At 45.2% G+C, this 20,073-nt stretch overlaps 1 protein-coding gene across 4 annotated transcripts in view; it reads right to left on the reverse strand.

Moving 5' to 3' along the window:
- The window catches only part of MTMR1 (myotubularin related protein 1), a 95,707-nt gene that overhangs the window by 27,636 nt on the left and 47,998 nt on the right, over positions 1 to 20,073 (reverse strand). For all 4 annotated transcript variants that reach the window (XM_060138448.1, XM_060138447.1, XM_060138446.1 and 1 more), the window contains 4 exons: positions 9,647 to 9,748; positions 9,245 to 9,328; positions 8,091 to 8,240; positions 7,094 to 7,282 (listed from right to left, as the gene is read on the reverse strand). In XM_060138448.1, the coding sequence (XP_059994431.1) occupies positions 7,094 to 7,282; positions 8,091 to 8,240; positions 9,245 to 9,328; positions 9,647 to 9,748 (525 nt within the window). The remainder of the gene's footprint in view (positions 1 to 7,093; positions 7,283 to 8,090; positions 8,241 to 9,244; positions 9,329 to 9,646; positions 9,749 to 20,073) is intronic.

Below are 20,073 nucleotides of genomic sequence, written 5' to 3' on the forward strand. Positions count from 1 at the left end.
ACTTTTCTGTTCTTTCTAGTTTTAACCAGATAGAGACCATTAAAGAAGCGACAAACTCATCTGTTTATAATAAGCCTCCTACATCCTTGTATGAGTTTCCCATGGCTGTTGGAACAGAGTACCACAATCTGAGTGGCTTAAAGTGACAAAAATTTCTCCTCTCTCAGTTCTAGAGGCTGGAAGTCCAAAATCAAGGTACTGGCAGGGCCGTGTTCCCTCAGAACCCTCTTGGGGAGGACCCTTCTTTGCCTCTTCCAGCTTCTGGTGGCCCCAGGTGTTTCTGGTTTATAGATACGTTAATCTCTGCCCCATCTTCACATGGCCTTCTCCTTGTGTCTGTATCTCTTCTTATAAGGACACCAGTCAGACTGGATTAGGACCCATCCTAATTCCATACGACTTCGTCTTAACTTGATTACATTTGCAAAGACCCTATTTCAAATCAGGGCCACAGTCACAGGTGCCAGGAGTTAGGGCTTCAACACATTTTTTTTTTTAATGGAAACACAGTTCAACCCACAACAATCTTCCATCACCCATCATCAGTTTTGAAAATGATTAACAACTGGATCTTACACAAGGCGAATTGGGTTCTAAAACGTTCTAGCATATATCTGAATAAAAAAGTTGTACTGTGGACTTCCCTGGTGATGCAGTGGTTAAGAATCCACCTGCCAATGCAGCGGACATGGGTTTGAGCCCTGGTCCGGGAAGATCCCACATGCCGCGGAGCAAGTAAGCCTGTTTGCCACAACTACTGAGCCTGTGCTCTAGAGCCCACGAGCCACAACTACTGAGCCATGTGCCACAGATACTGAAACCCACGCACCACGACTACTGAAGCCCACGCGCTTAGAGCACGTGCTCTGCAACAAGATCAGCCACCACAATGAGAAGCCCGCGCACTGCAACAAAGAGTAGCCCCCACTCACCGCAACTAGAGAAAGCCCGTGTGCTGCAACGAAGACCCAACGCAGCCAAAAATATAAATAAATAAATAAATATTTAAAAAAATAAAGTTGTACTACCACAAAACTTCTATATAAAACAATTTGTAAATCCCAAACAGTGAGATTTATTTAAGTAATTTAAGTAAAATAAAATGCAAATGTAACAAAAAAGGGGGATACGGCTCACCCCTTGGTAATCTCATAACAAAATCTGGTCTACAATTAGCTTATATTTTGCAGAAGTCAACATCCAAGACACATCTGTTATGAGAATATAGAGAAATTGAAACCCTAATACATTGCTGGTAGAAATTTAAACTGTACAGTCTCTGTGGAAAACAGTCTGATGGTTCCTCAAAAAGTTAAACATGGAACTACCATCTGGTCCAGAAATTCCAACTCCTGCACAACTAAAATCAGGTATTCACATGAAAACTTGTACACAAAAAATCACAGCAGGAATATCCACAACAGGGATCAGGTGGAAGCAACGCAAATGTCCATCAATGAATGAGCGGATAAACTGTGCTGTATCCATACAATGGACTATTTTTCGGCCACACAAAGGCATGGAGTACTGATACATGCTACAGTATGGAGGAACCGTAGAAACATCACGCCAAGCGAAAGCAGCCAGGCACATAAAACCACACAGTGTATGACTCTATTTATATGAAGTGTCCAGAAGAAGGAAATCTACATGGAAAGTAAATTAGTGGTTGACAGGTGTTGGGGACAGGGGTTGGGGAGAGTGGAGGATGGGCGGCGACGGCCAGTGGGCACAGGGTTTCCATCTGGGGCTATGGAAGCGTTCTGGAATGAGATAGTGGTGACTGTCTCACAACGCTGTGAATAGACTAGAAGGCACTGAACTGTAAACTGTGGACTGGTTTCTGGAGGAGGAACAGAGCCCTGGGCTTTGAGTGGTGGAACTGTCTCGGAAGCAGGACACAGAGCTCTGGAGCACGGAAGAGGGGCAGGGCAGTGGCTCTGGGGACGGCGTCCAGGGCTCAGGGACGGCGTGTGTGGTGAGGAGAGCAGTCAGGTCCAGAGCCTGCGGAAAGCCGACACTTAGGGAATGCAGAGCAAAAGAGACTGAGGAGAGCGGCCAAAGACTGGAGGATAAAGAGAAAAGGGAAGAGAGTCTTTCAAAAAGGAGACGGTACTCACTGTGTCAAAAGCTCGCGAGGTCGTGACAAGCAGGTACTCGGTGGCCTTACCATGAAGAGTCCAGGCCAAGACGGGCACGGGGGTAGGGGAACGGCGGAGCCAGCTGCGAGGGGACGGGGACGGGGACTCCGGGGAGGGCTTATCTGCACAGCTGGGACAGACTTCACGGGAAGGAGTGGGCACAAGAGCAGGGTGGGCTGAGCTGGCAGGGGGTCGGGGGAGGACGCAGCGGGGAGGCCACCCTAGTTTCCGGGCTGTGGAGGTAGGGACGGGGTGGGGGGCAGTTCCCGTCTGAGGCTGGGTGTGTTCTGTGCAGAAGGGTCGAGGACGAAGGGCGTGGGGCAGGGCCATCCAGGAGAGAAAGAGTTGTAAAGGGCTGACCCAGCCCCTGGAGGGCCCAGGAGAGGCAGGGAGCCTGGCAGGAGCCTGGGGCCCGGGGCCGGAGCCTGGGGTCCTGCTCGGCGGCCCAGGTGTGGGCCTGGGGTGGGTGGGCAGGGAGGCGGGGGTGGGGGAGTGTGCCCCGAGCCCATGCCACAGCCATGCCGGGGGACCGGAGCCCAGCCACCGGGGGCGGAGCAGGGGCCGAGGACCTGCTCGATCTCAGGAGCCGCAAACACGACTGGCGGGGAAAGAAGAGAATGTCGTCATCGGGTCTGGATGCGCCTGTCCTCTGGCCGGTACAGGATGACGTGAGGCGCTCTCACTCAACAGAACACTCTGAACACAAACTGTGGCCAAAGTAGCCTAGAGCTTGGTCCTGCCTGTGTGGCAGGATGATGTTTTCATAAACGATATCCTCGGTGCCCACTGAAGACACTGCTGGCCGAGGGGTTAAAGGCACAGGCTTTGGTGGCACGGAGCGTGGGTTCGTCATCCCAGGTCTGCCACTCAAGTAGCTATGGGTCCTCACCATCTCTCTGCGCCCAGCTTTCTCACCGGAAAGACTCCAGGGGCTCACTGTGGGGATTAAATACTAACTAAATAAACGATCTTAATGAACGCTAATCCGTGCAAGGCTCGGTGCACGCCCCCCATACTCGGGCACTGATGTATTATAACCTCTCCCAGCACCTACCTCGAAAAGCCCCGAGCTGGGCAGGGACCCCTGAGGGAGACCTGAGGCTGGGGCAGAGGCCCCACACCCAGAAAGCACTTCAGCACGGAGGGCGTGCGTGCTCAGGGCTGGTGTTAACCAGGAGAATGTAGTTAAAGCCAGTTTGTTGCCTGGAAACTGATTACTAAAGCTCCAAACAAGACAAATGACAATCAGAAAATGGGCTCATGGGAGAAAAAGGGCATGAGTGCCTACTCCGTGCTAGGACAGAGAGCAGGCGCCCGGAGGGCTGGAGACAGAGGAGGGGGAAGGAGGGGGAGAAGGGGCCCCACCTATACCCCAGCAGGAACAGGGGCAGGGGGCTCAGAAAGTTCTGAAAGACTCGAACCTGCTGGCCAGGCCTCTCTCTATGGGGGCAAAGCAGGGTTCCAGAAGGAAGCCAGCGATGTTTGGACACTGTTCCCCACTGGCCCCCAAGTCCCCAAGGATCAGGTCATAGCAGCAGTGGCGGCAGGGCCATCCTCAACCCTCAGGGAGAAGAAAGCCTAACACCGCTTGGGACGGAGGCAGCTGAAGGATGGACTCGGGTTCGTGATTTCAAGCCAGCTGCTCAGCACCTGGTGAAGGCCCGCCAGGATGCCGATCCTAGGCAGCAGGGAGGATTCCCAGGTGAGAAAAGCAAAGCCTCAGAGAGGGCTGGCAACTCCCAAAGGCCAAAGGCAGCAAGTGGCAGGACAGGTTTCCCATGCCCTCAGACTCCGAAGTCCACACACCTCCCCCAAGACATTGCAGACTGAGTGTTTGAATCCCCCGAAATTCCCATGTTGAAACCTGAATTCCCGATGGGATGGTGTTAGAATGTGTGGCCTCTGGGAAAGATTAGGTGATGAAGGAGGCGGCCTCACGATGGGATTAGTGCCCCTCCCAGAAGAGACGGCACAGAGCTTGCCCCTTTCTGCTCTGGCAGTGTGAGGACACAGCAAGAACGGGGCTGTCTACAGCCAGGAAGTGGGCTCTCACCACGCACTGAATCTGCTGGTGCCTTGATCTTAGACTTCCAGCTTCCAGAGCTTTGAGAAATAAATATTGCTGTTTATAAGCTACCCAGCCTATGATATTTAGTTACAGCTGTCCAAGCTAAGACACCCCTCCCCCTAGTTCTCTCCTGGACACTCCTCCTCTCCTGGCATCTGGGACCTCTCCCTTCTTCTCTGCGGTCTCCTCCCGACCACCTGGAGCACCCTTTCCTTCACTGAGTTCCTCTCTTACCCTCCACAGACAGCATTTCAGGCGGTCTGGTGCCTGGCCCCGCCCACGTGGCCTAGGCTCCTTAGGTAACTTCATCCCCTCCCCTCCAAGGCTGCAACCTCCACTCGACCTCCAACCTGACCTTTTTCTGAGCTCCAGAGCTTTACTGTCCCCACACAGGCTCCTCAACTGCAACAGGTTAAAATGAAATTCCTTGCCTGCATCTTCACTTTCTCAAGAAGAAAGTTGACTTGAAACCCTCCATAATGGAGTCTGGACTTTTGAATTAACATACAATGCCACTCACCATCAGGTCCTCCATTGAGAGACGACCCCGCCCACCAGCCAGCAGCTCTTTGTTCCAGTCGGGGAGAAGACCCAGAGACACAATGAGGGGGAGGCTGTGGGAAGCCAGGGGCAGGGACTGGAGGGCGGTAGCCATGTGCACAGAGGAGCCACCAGAAGCCCAAAAACGCAGGGAATGGATCTCCCCGGAAGCCTTCAGAAGGAGCACAGTGCTGCCAGATGCCGGAACTGTGCGAGAATAAATGTGTGCTGTTTTAAGCCGCCAAGTTTGTGGTCATTGGTTCAGCACCTCAGGAAACTCACGCGCTGCCCATCTTTCTCCCCACCCTGGTCCTCTCCCAGCTTCCCCGACTCAGTAGCTGACACCACCACTCAGTGCCAGGCCAGACCCCGGGGCAGGGTGGGGCTAGCCTCTCAGCATCCTATACTGATACACCCGGCACTGTGCATTCTCCTCACCCAATTTCAATCCTTACGCAGCCCTCTACATGAGAGACTGTAGGGGAGACAGCTCCCCTGTTACAGAAGAGGCTTCTGGAGAGGTTAAGTAACTTGCTCAGGGTTCTATCGAGCACTAAGTGGCAGAGCAGGGAGGAAACCCCACATGTAACTGAACACAAAGCTGAGGGTTCTCACTACCCTGTCTCTTAGGCTGGTCTGGATACACTGAGGTTTTGTTACCTGGGAGACAGCCAAGAGGGGATGCCAACCAGACGACGGGATGGAAATCCCATCTGGACCTCAGGAGGGATCAGAGCATGATAGAAACTTGGGTGGCAAACTGAACACATAGGGAGTGTTGAGAATCAGGGCACTGGAGGAGATGGCCCAGTGAGACTGGGCAAAGGAGAAAAGAGGACCCCAGACTGGGTTCCAGGCGTGCTGCCATCTGCCAGTTGGGAAGAGGGAGAGGAAGCAGTGAAGGAGGCTGAGCCGGCCAGGGTACAGAGAGGGGGTGGTCCAAGGCAGAGATGTCATGAGAGTCAAGAGAATGGGGCCGTCCACTCCGGGTCAGTAGCAGAGATGGCAAACTTGACCCGAAAGCTTTCTCTGGGACAGGCACCCATGCAACCTTCACATCCACCCCAGGAAGGAGGTGTGCTGCCGCTCCCAGTTCAGATGAGGGGATCGTGGTCTAGAGAGATGCAGTAACTGCCCACGGTCAGGTGCAAACAACCACGCTGCCTCCACGCTCCCGCGGAGCACGCTGCACGCCCCCCGCCACCCCGCCTCACGGTGGGGGCCGCTTGGCAGGCACGTGCCTCAAGGGCCATGGGCGCACCTGACGGCTTGTTTGCTCTTTGAAGTAAGAGGGAAGGAATCCTCCCGAGAGTGAGATGGGGGGCGCAAGACGTTGGCTCTTTGGAGACTGTGGTCAACGATGGACTCATCAGTGAGCAAAGAAGGGGCACAAGCTGCCAAGAGAAACAGACCCCGAAGCACTGCTTAGGGGGACACGGCGGGGGAACCCTCAGACACCCCCCTTCTTGCCATTCTCATGAATGGCACGCTCTGGCGCACCGCTGAAGCGGCCTCGTGCTGTCTAGAGTGCCCTGCCCGTCGCATCCCGCTGGTCGCCCAGGGCCAGCTCAAACGCCGCCTCCTCTGTGAAGCCTCGCGCAGCGGCACGAGCTCCCCCGGGACACCGAGCTGGGACCTCCTACATGCAGCCTCGTCTGTCCTGTGTTTCCCCCAGCACCTTGTCCCTAGTACATGCTCACTGCATGTTGATTACCCGAGCATCACCTTACAGGTAGGCATGGGATGGTAAGGGCTGTGGCCACCATCCTCATACCTGAGACTCCTTGTGGAGGGGTCAGGACTCTGACTGCCAGAGGCCTGCCTGCAGGACCACACTCTCAGCAAGTCATTTGCAGGAAACAGAAATGACGCCGTTCAGAGCCCTTCCCGTTGGAAAGCGGGTACTGGAGGCTTGACAGCACAGCCTGGGCCTCTTCAGCTGGTGGGGATCAGATGGGAGCTGGGTGCGGATGGCAACTTTGTGTATCTGCCTTGTTTCACATAGCTGACTCCAATCTAACAGAACTTCAGGCAGATATGAATTAATCAAGCAATCACCATAGTTCACAGGTTAAAGGGACTTCCAAGGGCCTCATGATCCTTTCATTAAAATACTTACTAGATTCTCTAGGCGATCATTCTCTTTCTGGGTCTTTACTTAATTAGTTCAGCAGACAGGATTGTGGAGGGGCAATGAGACGACAGGATTCCCAAGGGCTAGGGACCCAGGAGGCCCAGCTGTGGGCTACACCGCAAGAGTCCACCTTCCCTGGGCTATTTGAATGGCATGATGACTTACAAACAGTACAGGAGAAAAACTTCTGCAGCAGTATCAATAATGTACCTTGTTGGTGCTGGCGACCTTGTTTTGCCGGGCATCAAAGATGATGAGTTTGTGAGCCTGCGCATTAGCATCCATTATCGTTTGCAAGTACTTCTCATCTTCCTTGCAGCGTTTATCATTGGGACCCACAAGTGGCTGGCTGCAACGGGTAATCGTTGCCTGACTTTCTGGATGAATCCATGACAACACCTAGTGTTTGAAAGCCATAAATATTAGTACGGTCCTAAAATAATACGTGCTCTATGACCAGGTAGTGAAAACAAGTTCTCTTCTCAAGCACAGCTGCTTCGGCATATTTTCCTCAAAGGGGAGGAGTCAGCCTGAGGACAGCGTGATAGTGGCCCTGGGACTCAATGTTTGGGTCAGGCTGAAAGAAGTCTGACTAAATGAGCTCTAAGAATCCCCGTCTACCTTTAAAATTCTATGATTCTAAGAAAACCAGAGACTAAGTCAAACTATGACTGACATCAAGCCCCATTTCTATTTGATTGACTAGTTTTATTTTGTTTCCTAATTTAAAAACACCTTTGGATCTCAACAGTGGCATACGTGGCCATATGAGGACAAAGTAAATATACAGTCTCTTAATGAAATCTAAAGCTAAGCCCCCAAACCTCCCATTTTCCTCCAGCAGCCAAGTGACTCAGGGTTATACCAGAGCACAAACTCGGGTCTCAAAATCGTTCGCTCCCTGCTTCACTGTGGTGATAGAATCCTGGGTGTACACATATATCCAAACTCATCAGATTGTATCCATTAAACACATGGAGGTTTTTTATATATCAACAAAGTTGTTTAAAAAACTTCACCCCCTGCTGGCTGCTGTCTACTTTTGCAATGGTGCCCCTTCCAGTATAGGTAGAGCCTTGCACTCAGTATCTAAGAAAGAATGCATTTTCTCAAGGATGATTCACTAATTTTTTTCTGTCTTGCTTTTTTCCATATTAGATCGAATACAGTACACGTTTATATCTAAATGACAATGCTTATTACTTACTGGGATTCTGCCTTTTGCTCGAAACGCTGCCACTTTTGAAAGGTCGTCATCTTTTACACTAGTTGGCACGACAACGATGGCGGGGTAGGTGTCACAGAGCTCATAATTACTGTTTACTTTGGATATTTTCCAACTCTCATTTGGCAAGCCCTACAGGGTGTCAGAGGAAAGTCAGGGGGTGGAGAGGAGCACACTTTTACACTTTCAAAAAGTACTAAGCATGAACCACATCCATTTCTTCTTTTCTTTTCTTTTTTTTCAAAAATTTATTTATTAATTTTTTTGGCCATGGCATGTGGGATCTTAGTTCCCCGACCAGGGATCAAACCCGAGCCCTCTGCAGTGGAAGCGTGGAGTCTTAACCACTTGACCGCTAGGGAAGTCCCCATTTCTTATTTTCTACTAAAATCCATTTGTAATTCATTGTTCATTGCTACTTAAAAGTTTAAATATACATTTATTTGATATAACCCATTTCCTACCTAATTCATGAAAAAAAAACCTAATGAAGCATAATTTCCAAACATACTAAAACATGAAAATTGTATACTTGAATCCCAGTCGTATGCATTTCTTGTCATGTTTTCTATAACAAATGAGCATAGTGCTGTTCTTAAAAATACCCATGGAAGTCATTTAGAGAAGCAGAAAGTTCTTAAAAATGTCTAAAATAAGGAATATAAAATCACCATACCAAATATAAGGTGCAGGCAAAGAGTAAATGTCATGAAAATAACGTCTTGTTGGAATATCTTCAAACTAACAATGCACTAAAGAGCTTCTAGGTATAGGAACACCTCATCAGACTGATGTAGCCATGCCATATACTTAAAATCTAACTTAAACCACTGGTTTTGATCCTTACTCATTAATTTGCTACCAGAATATGTAATAAAAACCATCTGGCTGGTTTGGTTTGTCAACCCCCGTCCCTGTACTCCACTTGCACTCTGGAAAAAGGAAGAACAAACAGTGCCATAACCAAAGGTTTGGTATGGGGAGAACGGACATCCAGAGCTGAAGAACCCACAAGCCAAGTGAGTTACACCCATGGACAACTTGTTTCAAAAGGTTTCTTCTCCACTACATTTCTACCCTTTTAGGAAAAACATGCTCAACCTATTATTTCCCGATTGATAAGCAACACACTTTACCTGTCTTTTATATTCAGATACTGGATCATAAATTTTCCATCCATTCACTGGAAATTTTTCTTTATAGTTGAATGCAAAGAGTGTCTGGATACAAAACCACAAAATACATATGTCAGCATTTCTTTGCTATGTCATATGCCTGCTATTAAAGCTTTTCATTCAGTTATGAGCTGAATGTATTAAGATTCCTACTTTAATCTGTAAATTTTGAAGCAACAAGTTGGCAGTTTTCTTCATCCTACACAGAACTGACAAATTTAAAATATTCTAATATTAGTTACCAACAGAGAGAAAACAGATAAAGGAAACCTCTGGAAGAAAGAACAGTTAAACATGAAATTTTTACACCTCTGTGAAGGCATTTAGACCCACACATAAAAAGATTTATTTTGGTGTACGTACCTGCCCATTGGAAAGAGGAAATGCATGTTTGTTGAGGTTATCAAATATCCCTAGTTTACTCTGTTCTTCCTGTTTATAAGCAAGTCGCAAGTTCCTCATATCCTGTTAAACAATTAGCAAAACTCGTTTATTCAACATGTATTGAGTACCTATGAAGTAGACACCACGCTATGAAGAGATAAATAAAATATTTTTATTCATTTCTCATGAAACATAGTCGGCCCTCCCTATCTGCAGGCTGCACATCCACAGATTCAACTAAGCATGGATCAAAAACACTGGGGGAAAAGTTCCAGAAAGTTCCAAAACACAAAACTTGAATTAGCAGAGTGCCAACAACTACCTACATAGCATTGACATTGTATTAAGTATTATAAATAATCTAGAGATAATGTAAAGTACACAGGAGGATGTGCGTAGGCTCTATACAAATACTAACGCCATTTTATATAAGGAGAATTAAGCGCCCCAGATTTTGGTATTTGCTGGGGGGAGGGGGGTGTCCTGTAACCAATCACCAGTGGATACCGAGGCAATTCGCAAAGCACCTCCAACAAGATAATAAAAGATTAAGTGAGAAAATTGGAACAAAGGGGACGTGTTGGGGAAAAACCTCATCAGATGGAACCAAGAATAAGCTTAGTACATAAAAGACATGCCATCAAGTCCTGTGCACTTACTTGCTAAAGGTGTGCTATAGAATCAACCAGTTGTGGGCTTTAAGTTGCTAAAAGAGTCAATTACGGAATTCACACCATCCATCAAATAGAAATGCGACAGAGGTTTCTCCTCTGAACTCAAAGCAAGGACTCTGTGTCATGTATGGCCCTCAGTGACTTCCTTACAGAAATTATAATGCTGTTTCTCAAGATCGGTTTCTGAAAGCACCCTGCCATGCAAGCTGCCAGCCGAAAGATCAAGTGGAAGTTTTCAGGAGCAATGCCAACGAGGTGGCTCTGACGGTGCAGTTTCTTCCTGGGACTGATCTGAGCACTACCCCCTGACCTTTCTAAACCTACGTCGTTAGCTAAACACAAAAATCTCATTCGTCTTTAACCTTATATCAAATTTGAAAATAAATATGACCACAAACAAATTAAACCAAGAGCAATTGGGGAAGTGAGGAAGTTACTGTTGTGATATTATTTCTAACAACGAAAGAATGGAAATAGTAACTTAAATGTCCATAAATAAACAGGGTCTGGCTAGAGATTACTACAAGCAACCGTGTGCCAATAAAATGGACAACCTGGAAGAAATGGACAAATTCTTAGAAATGCACAACTTTCTGAGACTGAACGAGGAAGAAACAAAATATTAACAGACTAATCAGAAGCACTGAAATTGAAACTGTGATTAAAAATCTTCCAACAAACAGAAGCCCAGGACCAGGGGGCTTCCCAGGCGAATTCTATCAAACATTTAGAGAAGAGCTAACACCTATCCTTCTCAAACTCTTCCAAAATATAGCAGAGGGAGGAACACTCCCAAACTCATTCTACAAGGCCACCATCACCCTGATACCAAAACCAGACAAAGAAGCCACAAAGAAAGAAAACTACAGGCCAATATCACTGATGAACATAGATGCAAAAATCCTCAACAAAATACTAGCAAACAGAATCCAACAGCACATTAAAAGGATCATACACCATGATCAAGTGGGGTTTATCCCAGGAATGCAAGGATTCTTCAATATACGCAAATCAATCAATGTGATACACCATATTAACAAATTGAAGGAGAAAAACCATATGATCAGCTCAATAGATGCAGAGAAAGCTTTCGACAAAATTCAACACCCATTTATAATAAAAACCCTCCAGAAAGTAGACACAGAGGGAACTTACCTCAACATAATAAAGGCCATATATGACAAACCCACAGCCAACATCATCCTCAGTGGTGAAAAACTGAAACCATCTCCACTAAGATCAGGAACAAGACAAGGTTGCCCACTCTCACCACTCTTATTCAACATAGTTCTGGAAGTTTTAGCCACAGCAATCAGAGAAGAAAAAGAAATAAAAGGAATCCAAATTGGAAAAGAAGAAGAAAAGCTGTCACTGTTTGCAGATGACATGATACTATACACAGAGAATCCTAAAGATGCTACCAGAAAACTACTAGACCTAATCAATGAATTTAGTAAAGTAGCAGGATACAAAATTAATGCACAGAAATCTCTGGCATTCCTATACACTAATGATGAAAAATCTGAAAGTGAAATCAAGAAAACACTCCCATTTACCATTGCAACAAAAAGCATAAAATATCTGGGAATAAACCTACCTAAGGAGACAAAAGCCCTGTATGCAGAAAACTATAATACACTGATGAAATTAATTAAAGATGATACAAAGAGATGGAGAGATATACCATGTTCTTGGATTGGAAGAATAAACATTGTGAAAATGACTCTACTACCCAAAGCAATCTACAGATTCAATGCAATCCCTATCAAACTACCACTGGCGCTTTTCACAGAACTAGAACAAAAAAATTTACAATTTGTATGGAAACACAAAAGACCCTGAATAGCCAAAGCAATCTTGAGAAAGAAAAACGAAGCTGGAGGAATCAGGCTCCCTGACTTCAGACTATACTACAAAGCTACAACAGTCAAGACAGCATGGCACTGGTGCAAAAACAGAAAAATAGACCAATGGAACAGGATAGAAAGCCCAGAGATAAACCCACACACATATGGTCACCTTATCTTTGATAAAGGAGGCAAGAATATACAGTGGAGAAAAGACAGCCTCGGGGGACCTTGAAGATGGCGGAAGAGTAAGACGCGGAGATCACCTTCCTCCCCACAGATACACCAGAAATACATCTACACGTGGAACAACTCCTACAGAACACCTACTGAAGGCTGGCAGAAGACCTCAGACCTCCCAAAAGGCAAGAAACTCCCCACGTACCTGGGTAGGGCAAAAGAAAAAAAGAAAAAACAGAGACAAAAGAATAGGGACGGCACCTGCACCAGTGGGAGGGAGCTGTGAAGGAGGAAAAGTTTCCACACACTAGGAAGCCCCTTCGCGGGCGGAGACTGCGGGAGGCGGAGGGGGGAGCTTCGAAGCCGCGGAGGAGAGCACAGCCACAGGGGTGCGGAGGGCAAAGCGGGGAGATTCCCGCACAGAGGATCGGTGCCGACCGGCACTCACCAGCCCGAGAGGCTTGTCTGCTCACCCGCCGGGGCGGGCGGGGCTGGGAGCTGAGGCTCTGAGGCTCGGGTTTCGGTTTCGGACGGAGCGCAGGGAGAGGACTGGGGTTGGCGGCATGAACACAGCCTGCAGGGGTTAGTGCACCACGGCTAGCCGGGAGGGAGTCCGGGGAAAAGTCTGCACCTGCCGAAGAGGCAAGAGACTTTTTCTTCCCTCTTTGTTTCCTGGTGCGCGAGGAAAGGGGATTAAGAGCGCTGCTTAAAGGAGCTCCAGAGACGGGCGCGAGCCGCGGCTAAAAGCGCGAACCCCAGAGACGGGCGGGAGACGCTAAGGCTGCTGCTGCCGCCACCAAGAAGCCTGTGTGCGAGCACAGGCCACTCTCCACACCCCTCTTGCGCGGAGCCTGTGCAGCCCGCCACTGCCAGGTTCCCGGGATCCAGGGACAACTTCCCCGGGAGAACGCACGGCGGGCCTCAGGCTGGTGCAAAGTCACGCCGGACTTTGCCGCCGCAGGCCCGCCCCGCACTCCGTGCCCCTCCCTCCCCGCCGGCCTGAGTGCGCCCCCGAATCAGCGGCTCCTTTAACCCCGTCCTGTCTGAGCACAAAACAGACGCCCTCCAGCGACCTACACGCAGAGGCAGGGCCAAATCCAAAGCTGAGCCCCTGGGAGCTGTGAGAACAAAGAAGAGAAAGGGAAATCTCTCCCAGCAGCCTCAGAAGCAGCGGATTAAAGCTCCACAATCAACTTGATATACCCTGCATCTGTGGAATACCTGAATAGACAACCAATCATCCCAAATTGAGGAGGTGGGCTTCGAGGGCAAGATCTATGATTTTTTTCCCCTTTTCCTCTTTTTGTGAGTGTGTATGTGTATGCTTCTGTGTGAGATCTTGTCTGTATAGTCTTGCTTCCACCATTTGTCCTAGGGTTCTATCCGTCCATGGTTTTTTTAAAAAATTTTTTTCTTAATAATCAATTTTAATTTTAATAACGTTATTATACTTTACCTTCGTTCTTTCTTTCTTTCTTTCCTTCCTTCCTTCCCTCCTTTAGACAACGAATCATCCCAAATTGAGGAGGTGGTCTCTGACAGCAAGATTTATGATTTTTCCCCCTTTACCTCTTTTAGTGAGGGTGTATGTGTATGCTTCTGTGTAAGATTTTGTCTGTATAGCTTTGCTTCCAACATCTGTCCTAAGGTTCTATCCGTCCCTTTTTTTTTTCTAAATAAGAATTTTTTAATTCAATAACTTTATTATACTTTATTTTATTTTTACTGTATCTTCTTTCTTTCTGTTTTTCCTTCTTTCCCTCCTTCCTTCCTTCCTCCTTCCCTCCCTCCTTTCTTTCCTTCTTGCCTTCTTTCCTTCTTTGCTTCTTTCTTTCTTTCTTCCTTCCTTCCTTCCTTCCTTCCTTCCCTCCTTTCCTTCTTTCTTTCCTCATACTTCTACTAATTCCCTCTACTTTTTCTCCCTTTTATTCTGAGCCGTGTGGATGAAAGGTGCTTGGTGCTCCAGCCAGGAGTCAGGGCTCTGCCTCTGAGGTAGGAGAGCCAATTTCAGGACACTGGTCCACAAGAGACCTCCCAGCTCCACATAATATCAAACGGCAAAAATCTCCCAGAGACCTCCATCTTAACACCAGCACCCAGCTTCACTCAACGACCAGCAAGCCACAGTGCTGGACAACCTATGCCAAACAACTAGCAAAACAGGAACACAACCCCACCCATTAGCAGAGAGGCTGCCTAAAATCATAATAAGGCCACAGACACCCCAAAACACACCACCAGACGTGAACCTGCCCACTAGAGAGACAAGATCCAGCCTCATCCACCACAACACAGGCACTAGTCCCCTCCACCAGGAAGCCTACACAACCCACTAAACCAACCTTAGCCACTGGAGACAGACATCAAAAACAGCGGGAACTACGAACCTGCAGTCTGCAAAAAGGAGACCCCAAACACAGTAAGATAAGCAAAATGAGAAGACAGAAAAACACACAGCAGATGAAGGAGCAAGATAAAAATGCACCAGACCTAACAAATGAAGAGGAAATAGCCAGTCTACCTGAAAAAGAATTCAGAATAATGATAGTAAGGATGATCCGAAATCTTGGAAATAGAATGGACAAAATGCAAGAAACAGTTAACAAGGACCTAGAAGAAATAAAGATGAAACAAGCAACGATGAACAACACAATAAATGAAATTAAAAGTACTCTAGATGGGATCAATAGCAGAATAACTGAGGCAGAAGAACGGATAAGTGACCTGGAAGATAAAATAGTGGAAATAACTACTGCAGAGCAGAATAAAGAACAAAGAATGAAAAGAACTGAGGACAGTCTCAGAGACCTCTGGGGCAACATTAAACACACCAACATTCGAATTATAGGGGTTCCAGAAGAAGAAGAGAAAAAGAAAGGGACTGAGAAAATATTTGAAGAGATTATAGTTGAAAACTTCCCTAATATGGGAAAGGAAATAGTTAATCAAGTCCAGGAAGCACAGAGAGTCCCATACAGGATAAATCCAAGGAGAAATACGCCAAGACACATATTAATCAAACTGTCAAAAATTAAATACAAAGAAAGCATATTAAAAGCAGCAAGGGAAAAACAACAAATAACACACAAGGGACTCCCCATAAGGTTAACAGCTGATCTCTCAGCAGAAACCCTACAAGCCAGAAGGGAGTGGCAGGACATACTGAAAGTGATGAAGGAGAAAAACCTGCAGCCAAGACTACTCTACCCAGCAAGGATCTCATTCAGATTTGATGGAGAAATTAAAACCTTTACAGACAAGCAAAAGCTGAGAGAGTTCAGCACCACCAAACCAGCTTTACAACAAATGCTAAACGATCTTCTCTAGGCAAGAAACACAAGAGAAGGAAAAGACCTATAATAACGAACCCAAAACAATTTAGAAAATGGGAATAGGAACATACATATCGATAATTACCTTAAATGTAAATGGACTAAATGCTCCCACCAAAAGACACAGATTAGCTGAATGGATACAAAAACAAGACCCTTATATATGCTGTCTACAAGAGACCCACTTCAGACCTAGAGACACATACAGATTGAAAGTAAGGGGATGGAAAAAGATATTCCATGCAAATGGAAACCAAAGGAAAGCTGGAGTAGCAATTCTCATATCAGACAAAATAGACTTTAAAATAAGGACTATTAAAAGAGACAAAGAAGGACACTACATAATGATCAAGGGATCGATCCAAGAAGAAGATATAACAATTGTAAATATTTATGCACCCAACCTAGGAGCACCTCAATACATAAGGCAAATACTAACAGCCATAAAAGGGGAAATGGACAGTAACACATTCATAGTAGGGGGCTTAAACACCCCACTTTCACCCATGGACAGATCATCCAAAATGAAAATAAATAAGGAAACACAAGCTTTAAATGATACATTAAACAAGATGGACTTAATTGATATTTATAGGACACTCCATCCAAAAACAACAGAATACACATTTTTCTCAAGTGCTCATGGAACATTCTCCAGGATAGATCATATCTTGGGTCACAAATCAAGTCTTGGTAAATTTAAGAAAATTGAAATTGTATCAAGTATCTTTTCTGACCACAACACCATGAGACTAGATATCAATTACAGGAAAAGATCTGTAAAAAATACAAACACATGGAGGCTAAACAATACACTACTTAATAATGAAGTGATCACTGAAGAAATCAAAGAGGAAATCAAAAAATACCTAGAAACAAATGACAATGGAGACACAACGACCCAAAACCTGTGGGATGCAGCAAAAGCAGTTCTAAGGGGGAAGTTTATAGCAATACAAGCCCACCTTAAGAAGCAGGAAACATCTCGAATAAACAACCTAACCTTGCACCTCAAGCAATTAGAGAAAGAACAACAAAAAAACCCCAAAGCTAGCAGAAGGAAAGAAATCATAAAAATCAGATCAGAAATAAATGAAAAAGAAATGAAGGAAACAATAGCAAAGATCAATAAAACTAAAGGCTGGTTCTTTGAGAAGATAAACAAAATAGATAAACCACTAGCCAGACTCATCAAGAAAAAAAGGGAGAAGACTCAAATCAATAGAATTAGAAATGAAAAAGGAGAGGTAACAACTGACACTGCAGAAATAAAAGAGATCATGAGAGATTACTACAAGCAACTCTATGCCAATAAAATGGACAATCTGGAAGAAATGGACAAATTCTTAGAAATGCACAACCTGCCAAGACTGAATCAGGAAGAAATAGAAAATATGAACAGACCAATCACAAGCACTGAAATTGAAACTGTGATTAAAAATCTTCCAACAAACAAAAGCCCAGGACCAGATGGCTTCACAGGCGAATTCGATCAAACATTTAGAGAAGAGCTAACACCTATCCTTCTCAAACCCTTCCAAAATATAGCAGAGGGAGGAACACTCCCAAACTCCTTCTACGAGGCCACCATCACCTTGATACCAAAACCAGACAAGGATGTCACAAAGAAAGAAAACTACAGGCCAATATCACTGATGAACATAGATGCAAAAATCCTCAACAAAATACTAGCAAACAGAATCCAACAGCACATTAAAAGGATCATACACCATGATCAAGTGGGGTTTATCCCAGGAATGCAAGGATTCTTCAATATACGCAAATCTATCAATGTGATAAACCATATTAACAAATTGAAGGAGAAAAACCATGTGATCATCTCAATAGATGCAGAGAAAGCTTTTGACAAAATTCAACACCCATTTATGATAAAAACCCTACAGAAAGTAGGCATAGAGGGAACTTTCCTCAACATAATAAAGGCCATATATGACAAGCCCACAGCAAACATCATCCTCAATGGTGAAAAACTGAAAGCATTTCCACTAAGATCAGGAACAAGACAAGGTTGCCCACTCTCACCACTCTTATTCAACATAGTTTTGGAAGTTTTAGCCACAGCAATCCGAGAAGAAAAGGAAATAAAAGGAATCCAAATCGGAAAAGAAGAAGTAAAGCTGTCACTGTTTGCAGATGACATGATCCTATACATAGAGAATCCTAAAGATGCTACCAGAAAACTACTAGAGCTAATCAATGAATTTGGTAAAGTGGCAGGATACAAAATTAATGCACAGAAATCTCTGGCATTCCTATACACTAATGATGAAAAATTTGAAAGTGAAATCAAGAAAACACTCCCATTTACCATTGCAACAAAAAGAATAAAATATCTAGGAATAAACCTACCTAAGGAGACAAAAGACCTGTATGCAGAAACTTACAAGACACTGATGAAAGAAATTAAAGATGATACAAATAGATGGAGAGATATACCATGTTCTTGGATTGGAAGAATCAACATTGTGAAAATGACTCTACTACCCAAAGCAATCTATAGATTCAATGCAATCCCTATCAAACTACCACTGGCATTTTTCACAGGACTAGAACAAAAAATTTTGCAATTTGTATGGAAACACAAAAGACCCCGAATAGCCAAAGCAATCTTGAGAACGAAAGAAGGAACTGGAGGAATCAGGCTTCCTGACTTCAGACTATACTACAAAGCTACAGTTATCAAGACGGTATGGTACTGGCACAAAAACAGAAAGATAGATCAATGGAACAGGATAGAAAGCCCAGAGATAAACCCACGCACATACGGACACCTTATCTTTGATAAAGGTGGCAGTAATGTACAGTGGAGAAAGGACAGCCTCTTCAATAAGTGGTGCTGGGAAAACTGGACAGCTACATGTAAAAGTATAAGATTAGATCACTCCCTAACACCATACACAAAAATAAGCTCAAAATGGATTAAAGACCTAAATGTAAGGCCAGAAACTATCAAACTCTTAGAGGAAAACATAGGCAGAACACTCTATGACTTAAATCACAGCAAGATCCTTTCTGACCCACCTCCTAGAGTAATGGAAATAAAAACAAAAATAAACAAATGGGACCTAATGAAACTTCAAAGCTTTTGCACAGCAAAGGAAACCATAAACAAGACCAAAAGACAACCCTCAGAATGGGAGAAAATATTTGCAAATGAAGCAACCGACAAAGGATTAATCTCCAAAATTTACAAGCAGCTCATGCAGCTCAATAACAAAAAAACAAACAACCCAATCCAAACATGGGCAGAAGACCTAAATAGACATTTCTCCAAAGAAGATATACAGACTGCCAACAAACACATGAAAGAATGCTCAACATCATTCATCATTAGAGAAATGCAAATCAAAACTACAATGAGATATCATCTCACACCAGTCAGAATGGCCATCATCAAAAAATCTAGAAACAATAAATGCCGGAGGGGGTGTGGAGAAAAGGGAACACTCTTGCACTGCTGGTGGGAATGTGAATTGGTTCAGCCACTATGGAGAACAGTATGGAGGTTCCTTAAAAAACTACAAATAGAACTACCATACGACCCAGCAATCCCACTACTGGGCATATACCCTGAGAAAACCAAAATTCAAAGAGTCATGTACCAAAATGTTCATTGCAGCTCTATTTACAATAGCCCGGAGATGGAAACAACCTAAGTGCCCATCATCGGATGAATGGATAAAGAAGATGTGGCACATATATACAATGGAATATTACTCAGCCATAAAAAGAAACGAAATTGAGCTATTTGTAATGAGGTGGATAGACCTAGAGTCTGTCATACAGAGTGAAGTAAGTCAGAAAGAGAAAGACAAATACCATATGCTAACACACATATATGGAATTTAAGAAAAAAAAATGTCATGAAGAACCTAGGGGTAAGGCAGGAATAAAGACGCAGACCTCCTAGAGAACGGACTTGAGGTTATGGGGAGGGGGAAGGGTGAGCTGTGACAGGGCGAGAGAGAGTCATGGGCATATACACACTAACAAACGTAGTAAGGTAGATAGCTAGTGGGAAGCAGCCGCATGGCACAGGGATATTGGCTCGGTGCTTTGTGACCGCCTGGAGGGGTGGGATAGGGAGGGTGGGAGGGAGGGAGACGCAAGAGGGAAGACATATGGGAACACATGTTTAAGTATGACTGATTCACTTTGTTATAAAGCAGAAACTAACACACCATTGTAAAGCAATTATACCCCAATAAAGATGTTAAAAAAAAAGAAATATTAAAAAAAAAGATATCACTAATACCAGAAGAGCTTGCTAAAGATTTTACAAGAGAGAACAATAAGCCTCAGTGCCTTCAAATCTCTAATACTTGCTCCAAACAATAATATGTTTAAAAAAC

The sequence above is a fragment of the Lagenorhynchus albirostris genome, chromosome X (assembly GCF_949774975.1).
Source record: "Lagenorhynchus albirostris chromosome X, mLagAlb1.1, whole genome shotgun sequence".
Taxonomy (NCBI): domain Eukaryota; kingdom Metazoa; phylum Chordata; class Mammalia; order Artiodactyla; family Delphinidae; genus Lagenorhynchus; species Lagenorhynchus albirostris.